The sequence below is a fragment of the Phacochoerus africanus genome, chromosome 15 (assembly GCF_016906955.1).
Source record: "Phacochoerus africanus isolate WHEZ1 chromosome 15, ROS_Pafr_v1, whole genome shotgun sequence".
Lineage (NCBI taxonomy): Eukaryota > Metazoa > Chordata > Mammalia > Artiodactyla > Suidae > Phacochoerus > Phacochoerus africanus.
Genome location: NC_062558.1, coordinates 15,973,827 through 15,985,703, shown reverse-complemented (window position 1 = coordinate 15,985,703; position 11,877 = coordinate 15,973,827). Strand labels below are relative to the sequence as shown.

At 35.7% G+C, this 11,877-nt stretch overlaps 1 protein-coding gene across 2 annotated transcripts in view; it reads right to left on the bottom strand.

The window, feature by feature from the left end:
- Window positions 1–3,973: 3,973 nt before the first annotated feature.
- The window catches only part of FBXO8 (F-box protein 8), a 36,359-nt gene continuing 28,455 nt past the window's right edge, over window positions 3,974–11,877 (bottom strand). For both annotated transcript variants that reach the window (XM_047760090.1, XM_047760091.1), the window contains exons 4-6: window positions 9,488–9,606; window positions 7,119–7,315; window positions 3,974–5,166 (exon numbers count right to left, since the gene is read on the bottom strand). In XM_047760090.1, coding sequence (XP_047616046.1) covers window positions 4,979–5,166; window positions 7,119–7,315; window positions 9,488–9,606 — 504 coding nt within the window. In that variant the 3' untranslated portion in view covers window positions 3,974–4,978. The remainder of the gene's footprint in view (window positions 5,167–7,118; window positions 7,316–9,487; window positions 9,607–11,877) is intronic.

Below are 11,877 nucleotides of genomic sequence, written 5' to 3'. Positions count from 1 at the left end.
GGGCTAGGGGTTGAGTCAAAACTGCAGCTGCCAGCCTACGCCACAGCCACAGCCACACTGATCAAAGCCTCGTCTACGACTTGCACCACAGCTCACAAGGCAGAATCCTTAATCCAGTGAGCGGGTGAGCAGGGCCAGGGATTGAACCCGAATCCTCATGGATATCGGTTGGGTTTGTTACTACTGAGCCACAAGGGGAACTCCTACAGTCAATGTTCTGTTTCTTTTTGATTTTTGGCTACACCCATGGCACACAGACATTCCCAGGCCAGGGATCCAACCCCAAGCCTCAACAGCAACCACAGAGAGAAGGCTGGATCCTTAACCCACTGTACATACAGCAGACACTCCCAATGTTCTGTTCATACTTTCAAACCCAAAACATCCCAAAATCAAAATCTTTGTCTTTTCCACTTCATTCCTCTGGTTGTTTCTCCTAGTAGTTACCTTTGATAATAGATCCTCATATTAGAAATCTTTCTCCCAAATCACTAATCCCTTTCAATTTCCAGTTGTGTGTTTTTAAAAATTTATTCCTCCTCTCTATATCCTCTGCTGCTTGCCTAGTTCTGCCCTTATAATAGAATCTGGAAGGCTGGGAGCAATCTATGACTTTAATAAGATCACATTTTGATAAAGATAGACAAGTAGAAAAATTAACACCAATGATATGTATGATAGAGACAATTTTTGACAGACCAAGAAATTGTGTTTGAGGTGGACCTTAAATAATAAGGGCTTTAGATACGGAAGGGAGTTAAGGCTATCACAGAAAGAACAGCTTGTAAAAGACAAAGACAGACCAGACCACACTTGAGGAATGCTGTTGGAGATGAGGCTTTACAGATAAGTGGAGGCCAGATTGTGAAGGGTCTTATATGCCTTGCTCAGGAGAGTTTACTTAATTCTGTAGCAAAAAAAAAAAAAAAAAAAGGCACTCAAGACTTTAAATGGTCATCAGGAGCTTGCATTTTAAAGGTGACTTTGTGATATCCAAAGCAAGATCCAGGCAGCGCCTCCTTTCCTGCCTACTTGCACTTCTCACAAGCATCCTATCTTAATAAATCTATTTCTTGCCTATCAAAAGAAAAAAACAAAACAAAACAAAAAAAACAAGATCCAATACTTACTAACTTAGAGGATATTCTTCCCTACCAGGCACTTGAAAACATGTGGGGACATTATGTGTACAGCACAGTGACTGAGGGATGCTACTGGCAACTAGGAGGGAAAATCCACGCATGGCTATGGCCTCCACCATGTGCAGAAATCCCCATAATGAACAATATTCTTCCCCCAAAGCCAGTAGGACTCTCACTGGGAAACACCGAATTATTACTTTAGTAAAAGTTTATTAAATTTTTTCATAGAACAGTAAAAAATTTCTACTCAGTTTAAAAAATAATCAGGAAAAAATCCTTATCCAGAAAGCATAGGAAGTAGTATAATAATAATATTATATTGTTATATAATATTAATATAATATAATATATAATTATTATTATCATCATTATAATTCTGCCCAATTGGAGACGGTACTATGACAGCCATGTAGCTCTTTCAGATCAACCCTGCAACAGATAAAATCACCAAGTGGACAAAATATCATCAATGGCCTGAAAGTAATGAAAAGCAACTCCCCAAAGGCTGATGCTACAGAGACTACTTGAAGGAAGAGAATAGCACCGGGTGTTTTCCATTTTTGCAGCTCTTAGCCTGAGGGCAGTTTCCATTCTGTATCACAGGAGCCTATAATCTTCCTGACTTGAAGAACCATAGGACAAACTTTGGGTTAATGGCAGCTGCTGGAAAATGAAGAGAAAAACAACAGCAAGGAAAAACCAGAGAGAAAGCCCTGAAGTTGTTGTATGAACTCTGCCCCAAACTCTGACTGGTCTCTGAAGCATGCGTGCACAGGAGGGATTCCAAGTAGAACAGCCAGGCTAATGAAGTGAACTGAGATTTGAGCTACTACCAACTGCAGGGGACCAAGGGCTTGCAATAGGAGCTCAGCCAAATTAACTGCCAACATTACTAAATGTCTTGGAGAAACATCTCAGAATGCAGGGTTTGTATGTTTTCTTCACTATATCCAGGACAAAAATCTAAATTACTAACACATGAAGAAACAGGAAAATATAATCTCTTTGCAAAAGAAAAGACAAAGACTGCCTCTGAGATGAGCTAGACACCGGAATGAATAGATAAGTATTTTAAAGCAGTCATTATAAATACCTTCAAGGCTGTAAGGGAAAATGTCAATAAAACATAGGAAATCTCAGTGCAGAAAGAGGAATTATAAAAACTAAATGAACCCCAAAACATAGTGATTGAAAGAAAAAAGTTCACTGAATAGGCTTGAAAGATGAATGATTACATAAGAGCCAGTGAACTGGGATAGAGATCAAGAGAAACAATCCAGTTGAAAGGAGAAAAAAAAAAAAAAAAAGGAAAATAAGGTTTAAAAAATTAACAGAACCTCACAAATTGGAGACACTATCTAAAGTTTGAGAATATTATAAAGGAAAGAGAAAAATCAGGCTAAAAAATATTTGACAAAATAGAGAACCATGACATTATACTTGGTCCTCACTCAGTACCTGTGGATGCAGAACTGGCTCCTGCCTTGAATACCACTACCTTCTTACTGGAAACAGAGACCAGAAGACAGTGAGACAGTATCTTTAAATTGCCAAAGGCAGAAATTCCCATCATGACTCAGCAGAAAGGAATCTGACTAGCATCCATGAGGGATGCAAGTTCAATCCCTGGCCTTGCTCAGTGGGTTAAGGATCCAGTGTTGCCGTGGGCTGTGGTGTAGGTCTCAGACCTGGCTCAGATCTGGCGATGCTGTGGCTGGGGCGTAGGCTGGCGGCTACAGCTCTGATCTCTAGCCTGGGAACCTCCATATGCTGTGAGTGTGGCCCTAGAAAGCAAAATAAAATAAAATAAAAATAAATAAATAAAACATAAAAATTTTTTTAAAATAAATTGCCAAAGGCAAAAAAAAAAAAACCCAAAAAACTGTCAGCAGTTGAAAATTCAGCCAAAATATTCAAGAAAGAAAACAAAAACCTTTTCATATAAAACTATATTTAACTCGCTGCCAGAAGACCTAAACTGTAATAGATGTTAAAAGTTTTCAGGCTGAAGTAAATGACACTACAGGAAACTTGGCTCTTTAGGAAGGAATGAAAGTACTAGAAATGATAATGTGGGTAAGTGTAAGAGTATTTTTTCTTTATTTATGTATATGACTCATTGATTAGTACACATTAGGATTATTTTGTCATGGAAGCCAGTATTATGCCTATGTGAAATATATTTGGATATTTGCGTCAGAATCTTAGAAACTGTTTACTGCCGGTCTAAAAGTCCTTATGACTTTCAAAAGTTTTGATTATCTTATATTTTGTCTTTGAAAATTCTATAGTACATCATTCAATTGTAACATTAGGGCCAGATCTGGAAGTCAGGATTTTACACCTCTAGTAAGGTGTTCTCCCTCCCTTTTACTCTCTAAATTCTAAGCTCTACTCATCACATAGTGTATCATTTCAAAGCTGATGTTTTTCACTTAGAGGTATTTCCAGGGAACTTGTGACTAACATATAAATATTGTTATCATTCTAATGCTAAGTGTTTTAATTACTAAGTAATTGCTAATTAAAATATACTTCAGGGAGTTCCCATCGTGGCGCAGTGGTTCACGAATCCGACTAGGAACCATGAGGTTGCGGGTTCGGTCCCTGCCCTTGCTCAGTGGGTTAACGATCCGGCGTTGCCGTGAGCTGTGGTGTAGGTTGCAGACGCGGCTCGGATTCCCGAGTTGCTGTGGCTCTGGCGTAGGCCGGTGGCTCCAGCTCCGATTCAACCCCTAGCCCAGGAACCTCCATATGCCGCAGGAGCGGCCCAAGAAATAGCAACAACAACAACAAAAAAGACAAAAGACAAAAAAAAAAATATATATATATATACTTCATACATTTACTCTTTATTAAGACTGGGTTTTCCTCTCTTTACCCAATCACATAACATCTGTGCAAGCAGAGACCATGTCCAGGTATCACTAGTACCTGGCACAATGATTGGAAGTCCCTGGATAACTACTTACTGAACGAGTGAATAAAGCCTGTTTACTTCATTCACAAAATTCCTTTCCCAACTGATTCTGAACAGAAATCATCAAGATTAGGAGGTTAGGTTTAACTAATTCCTTCAGATATAAGTTCTAATAATATTTTGTTCTTATGTGTGTAAACCTTAGGCAGTAACATATTTTGCTATCCTGAATGGTTTTAAAGGATTTCAGACTTAATGAATGCAGAAGTTTTAAAAATGAGGTCAGGTGATGAATTTATGTTACAAAAATAAATGCCTATTTTGCATAGTGACAAATCAATACTTGTTCAAAGGAAAGAGAAGCTGGTACTGGTCTCTAATGAGACAACTTTTATGAAGACAGTAATAATTTCATATCAGTATCAAATAAATTTCAGAACTCAGTTTGAGAGAAAAAGGAAAGGCTTTAGTTAAAATCTTTACAATAAAATAATTATGATTATAAATCTTTTTAGTTAAATATGTACATATTACATGGTATTTTAAAAAAGAATGGAAATGAATAAAGTTCTTCAGGCAAATCTAATGCACAAATATACCATCTTTTTTAGAGTATAAGGTCAGTTTAACATTCTTAAACAGCTGTGTCAGACAATGGCTCTGCTTTGTGCAAAACATGATAAGCAAAATTAAGAAAAATTCTGCAAAATTCTTTAGTTCCCCAAGGAAATTACTAAAAAAAAAAAAGAAAGAAAGAAAGAAAGAAAATAGTAAGAGAGAAAAAGGTTGTACACTCAAGCTTGATTGTATACAGAGGCTAGAATGACCAACACTAATGCAACCCCTATATCTGCTAAGTAAGTCCTTGGGTAGCTTTAGTTTGAAGTTAAAAGTTGAGGTCCTAGCAATTGTGCTTTTATGCAGCCACATGGCCAATAAGGTAGATGTTGTCATAAAGGTGCCCCACAAAATCTTCACTAATGTTTTGAGCAGCACGGCGGGTATTTCGAATAAATTCTCTTTTTGACATTTTATTCTTCACATGAGGGCTAGTGAGGTCAATGGAAAGTAGAATCAAAGAGTAGCACAGGACATAGACAGCATCTGGAAGGAAAAAGAAACACCTCAAATTATTAGCTAGTTTTTAAAATGTGGTCCCAAAGGCAAGGATGTTCATAATTTCAAAAGATCAGGATTAGATTATAGTGAAACATAAAGGCCTGGGCCCTTCTCAGTTTGCATCCTAGGAAACTCCTCTCCTGGGCAAACAGGAATGTCAACCACCCTAACCCAACACCAATTCAGTGAGTGATTTTTTTCACACAGTTTTAAGAGTTTGTTGTGAAAAGTTATTCTAAATTAAAAAAAATTCAGGATTGGCTTTATTTTCCTCTTGCTCTCAAATGTGATATTCTCACTCAACTACCCCCAAAATACATTTGTTCTACCAGTATATCTTCTCATTGTAAAAAAAAAAAGTCACATGTTTATTTACATACACTTTTACAAAAACCTAATTTAAGTTGAAAGCATTTTTAATGGCCAGAAAATATATTAACTTGAGTACTAGAGAATAAAATGTAAACATCTCATCAGATTATTAAATTATTATTCTCATTTAAGATATGTATTTAAAAGGTTTACAGAATTTATATATTAATTTCAAAAGTAAATCTTTAGGGAAAAAGATTGCTAAACCTAAGCACCATGCAACAAAAAAAATTTCTTTATGTTGTTCAGGGTAATAGTTGATGTTTATTGTTAAAACAGCAACAAACCTCTTGACACCTGCTACTACTATGCTGTTTATATTTCAGAATCCTGCAGTCTTAATAGAGATTGTCTTGCACAATCATGTTCAACAAATTTCATATGGTAGGAAAAGGTTTTGTAATCTCTATAATAAGATAAGCACCATTTTTGATATGAAGAGATAAATAAATCACATGAAAAAATACATAACATGATGGAGGACAATGTGAAAAAAAGGATGTATCTAAATGTATAACTGGGTCACGTTGCTGTACAGCAGAAATTGACAGAATATTGTAAATCAACTATAAAGGTGACTCAGGCTCTATCTTTTACACACAAAACAGTGAAAACTGGTTGTATTAAAAACACATCTCAGAGTTCCCGTCGTGGCATAGTGGTTAACAAATCCGACTAGGAACCATGAGGTTGCGGGTTTGATCCCTGGCCTTGCTCAGTGGGTTAAGGATCCGGCCTTGCCGTGAACTGTAGTGTAGGTTGCAGACATGGCTGGGATCCCGCATTGCTGTGGCTCTGGCATAGGCCGGTGGCTACAGCTCCGATTCGACTCCTAGCCTGGGAACCTCCATATGCCATGAGAGCGGCCCAAGAAATGGCAAAAAGACCAAAAATAAATAAATAAATAAATAAATATAAACAAACAAAACAAAACAAAAAAAAACACATCTCGAGGGATTTCCCATCACGGTGCAGTGGAAACCATGAGGTTGCGGGTATGATCCCTGACCTTGATTAGTGGGTTAAGGATCCGGTGTTGCTACGACCTGTGGTGTAGGTCACAGACGCGGCTCGAATCCAGCATGGCTGTAGTATGGCGTAGGCCAGGGACTACAGCTCTGATTAGACCCCTAGCCTGGGAACCTCCATATGGCCATGGGTGAGGGCCTCAAAAGAAAAAAACAAAACAAAACAAAACAAAAAACCAAAAACACATCTTAGTAGAAAAATCCTAGGTTTTGGCTATGTAATATGCGTATTTTTAAAAGTTTTAAAAATAACTTCTCAAGTTTTTGATTAGAGTAGTAAAAACATCCAATGCTTAAACAAGAATTTTAAAGAATTTATATGCCTAAGTCTGACTTTCCTCCTGAAACAGTGTATTTACTATATATAAATAATTGTTATGACAAACTAAAGTAGTCACTGCTAGAAGCAATAAAACCAGTATTTGTAATTACTGGAAGTGTCTTTCCCCGTAGTGAGAAAAATGTCTCTCATCTACTACTGTTTTTACCTGGAGATGGGAATGGGAGAAGGAAGGAATTCACTATATACATTCTTACCAGGACTAAGGCCCAGTTCTCTCATTAAATCAGGGTTACAAGCACAGAATCTGTGTGAAAACTTTGTTATAAGTGTTTCAAGATACTCTCCACGCTCTTCAGGGGCATGGATGTGACGAAAAAATTCTCTCAGTGCATTGGGCAAGAACTGATTTCTAAAATTATGTAGTGTTACAAGGTCATCCAAGACATCTCTCCTAGTAGAAAAAGAAAAAGGTACAGCTTTAGTTAACTTTGCTCTATTAAAAAATGATGGTAAAATCATAAGTTTTTTTTTTTTTTGGATGAAAGTACTTTATTGTTGATTACCAGATCAGTCAATCTTACAAAGTGTGTGTGTGTGTGTGTGTGTGTGTGTGTGTGTATATATATATATACGTCTTACATTTTTAAAATACCAAAAGTATGATTATTTATGAAATTAAATAATTTAAATTCAAATGAGCAACAGAATTCTTCATTTTTTAATCATGAAAATAAGGAGAATCTTCATCTTTCATACCAATCCACATCACCAGAGGAAACAACTATTTATGTAGACTTTTTGAAAGTGTCTACATATACCATATATTGTTCTAGAGTTTGCTTTTGCTTGATTCATACAGTATATTATGAAGAACTTTTTGTGTCTTTACACCTAGATCTAACTCCTTTGTTTGTTTGTTTATTTCTTTTTTTGGTTGAGCCCATGTGTGTGGAAGTTCCTGGGCCAGGGATTGAACCTGTACCATAGCAGTGACAATGCCGGATCCTAAACCTCCTAGGCCACCAGGGAATTCCTCCAACTCCTTCATTTTAATGACTCCACAGTACTCTATCTTATGGATATAACAATTACTAACCATTGCTAACCATTTGGGTTGCTTACAATTACATAAATATTTGTGTACATGTGAAGATATAATTATTTTCATCAATAGCATTCTAATAGTCACATTTTTTAATAATATGCTTCAAACCTTACTGAACTCAACCATGATTATATGATCACCATCTAAATTTCCACCAACTGCTTATGGCAGGAATGGGCCAAATACTATGGCTCATTGCCTGTTTTACTAGAACACAGTTACACTCATTTGTTTACTTGTCTATGTCTGCTTTCAAGACACAATGGCAAAGCTGCAACACAGATCATATGTCCTTCAAAGCCTAAAATATTTACAGGAAAAAAATGTGGTTCTTCACATAAAAACTGCTGATCCCTAGCTACATAGATAGCATTTAAAGACAAAAAGAGTTAATGGCACCATCTTTATGTAAGAAATTTCTTTCAATGACCAACACGTTGAATTTCTCAAAGACAGGGATTATGTTTTAATCAACTATACACCACTACTATCTAGCAAAGTTCCTGGAATGTAATGAATACAAATTGTTGTTGAAAAATCCTGAGAAATTTTTTTAAAAATGAGAATTACAATAAAAAAGTGAATATATTTGAGCCATTCTTTAGATGACTATGAGATCTATAGTTTTTAACATGGTAGTTTGGGGAGTTCCCGTTGTAGCAAAGTGGTTAACGAATCCAACTAGGAACCATGAGGTTGTGGGTTTGATCCCTGGCTTTGCTCACTGGGTTACGGATCCAGCATTGCTGTGAGCTGTGGTGTAGGTTGCTGTGGTTCTGGTGTAGGCTGGCAGCTACAGCTCCGATTAGACCCCTAGCCTGGGAACCTCCATATGCCACGGGAAGTGGCCCTAGAAAAGGCAAAAAGACAAAAAAAATTAAAAAATAAAATGGTAGTTTGGTAATATCATATCAAAATAATTTCCCAATATTTTTATGTCCATTGATACCCGGAGTTAACGGGTACAAGGAAATGACCATCAAGTCAGAATAGCATACTAGGCAATTATCTCTGTAAAACACACTATTAAGTCACACTTTTAGAATTTTCCAACTTGTATGTGATACTTCTGTGTAGTATATATGTAAATATACACATCGTGTATCTCCAGGATTTGTGTTTATGAGTACAGTTTGTCTGTTTGATTTTTATGTGGACAGTTTCAAAATTCAGAACTTTTGTTTATTAAACACTTAAATTTTATGGCTAGTTATTAAAAAAAAAAGGCTGCAACTTCCTCAAAAATATTTGGTTTCTATCACAAGATAGGGGTTTTCTATCACAAAGATACTGGGCTTCCGTTTGTGTTTGTGACTTTCTTTTTTTCACATTTACAATGGTAACTTCCTCATCAGCAAGTTAAAGCTCCCAAAGAAATGATTTGCAAGGAATCTTCTCTCTGTCTTTACACCATTTTTCAACAAAAGGATTGCTATGTAGTACAGTTTTTAAAGTAAAACTTGACTCATTAAAAACATTACTTTCATCCCTGATGAAAAATTAAAAATGTGCTTTTACCTTTCATCAAGATAGATTCTCAGTTTTTTCCAATTTAGTGTTCTTGTACAGAAGATAAACTTTGCTATTTCCTTTGGTGAATCATCTAGGATGCCCTTGGACATAAAGTAGTTCACTCCCTAAGACAGAAAGACAAACCTACATAAATAAAATCAGTCTTTATCTATAAATTTAACAATTAGGCAACAGCAAAAACAACAGCTATAGATTCTTTCCAGCATTAATAGACTTTTTATAGCTTTTTAACATGCAAAATACAAGCTAGAACTCTTGAACTGAAACCATTATTTGTGGTTGATAGTTTACATGCAATGAAAAGTAGGAAATTCAAAGTTAAGACTCCTGAAGAAATCCCAGTTCAGTTTTCTGGCTTGTGTCCATTAAAACCAACTATCCAGAAATATGGCCTAAATTGGTGGTGGGAGGTGGGAAAGAACTATTATATAGACTTTAAAAATAAGCCGTATAACTAACACTTCAATTGCCTAATGATCTCTCTCTTGCTTCTCTCTCTCTCTCTTTTTTTTTTTGGCCACACCTGCAGCTTGTGGAAGTTCCCACTGAACTCATGCCACAGAAATGATGCAAGCCACTGCAGTGACAATGCCAGATCCTTTACCTGCTGCACCACAAGGGAACTCTGAAAACATGTTTTCTTAGACCTCACATACACATTCTAATATACTTTTTAGGAAAATAGCTTGAGAAAAAAGATTCTCCAAACCAAAAACTAATTATTTTACTCTGGAAGGAATAATAATTAATTTAACTTCAAGTAAAATGGGCAGAGTTCCAGACTGGTTGTGGGTTGTGCACTTTGGCTCTAAGCATTGCTACATTCTATAAGAATTTAGCTCCAATACACATTGAGGCTAAACATAAGACAAAACAATTTCAGTGTTTTTTATAGGGTTTATCTTTGAATTTCCTTTTCTCTGCATGCAAAGTTCTCCAGAGAAGCATTACCCATAAGGTTGTACCCTACTTTAGATTTAAACCACCAACAACAAACAGCAACAAAAAGAGTCAAACACCGAAACCAAAGTTCTCTCATGTATATGAAGGTCACATTCAAATAAATGCCTTCTGTGGATTTGAATGTGCAGTTATTGAAATAAAAGGCAGGTGTGTTTATTTCAACTCACGGTTACCCAGATACATGCATTCCCATGAATGCTCGTGTCTGGATAATAGCACAATGTGTGCAGTTAATTGGTAGAGAAAATGACGTATTATATACACACAACATACTGTTTTCACACATAAATTCCTTCAGCATTTCTTCCCTTTACAAACACTTACATAGTGCTCAGAAATACTGCATACACTAGGAATTCAAAAAGTTGGAAGAATGTTTATAAAAACTCTCAGGATAAAAAAAATTCTCCCATAAAATTTTTATATTAAATTTTTAAGCAATTTGGTACCATGAGGTTATGCTTTTGAAAGGTTATAATTATTTATAAATTATAATGCAAAGATAAAATTTTTATATAAAACTAATTTTAGAAGCCATCAGCATAATGGCCTATTAGCAATGTTATCAAATTCTCATAAGAATTTTAAGAGTATAAAAGCAATCCTAAAGCACTGATTTTAAAATACATATAAAGAGAGAACGTGAAACTTTTGTCAACTCAATGGTAAGCCATATTTCAGACTGCACCCTGGATATAAGGCTAGAGAATGCAACATGATCAAGATGGAAAGCCAAGGAATTGTTTGAATGAGGCTCTCAGCAATTGTCTGAGGGGCAGGAACTAGAGAAATAGGAATGCTTGTTCCATCCTTTCCTCCATTAGTTTGAACAATCGAGAGTTGACTGTATATTTGAGCACTTAGCAATATCAAGTCAGCTTTAATTTTTCTGAAAGTCCTCCATTTAAAAGCATAACAACATATTAGAAGTATTTCCAGTGATTAATTTTAATCCAAGTGAATCAAAGACAAAGGAATGTCAAATAGTAATTAGCAGGTTCTTTATTCATGCCTACTTGTAAATCAGTATTTAAGAGATAAAAAACTAATTCCAATTTACTTTTTAAAAATTAAATTATACAAAATAAAAAAACATTAATGTGGTCCACTAAATAGTATACAATTCTCTAAATATATGACATATGTCAATTTAACACTGATGCTCCTTAGTTATAAAGTAACATTGGTATTTACCTTATATAAGTTATCACAAATTGTTGGTTACTTCTTTTTTATGGAATACATGTTTGAGAATTTAATATACAACCTGACTTGAGTAATTAGATGGTTTTAAACACCATCCTGAAAACTGACAACACAGGCTTGAAATAAGTCAGCACTGTTGGTTTTGAGGGAAGGTGGCCATTGGTTTCAAGCCTGGGATTCCTTTGGAAAGGAAGATTACTTTAAGA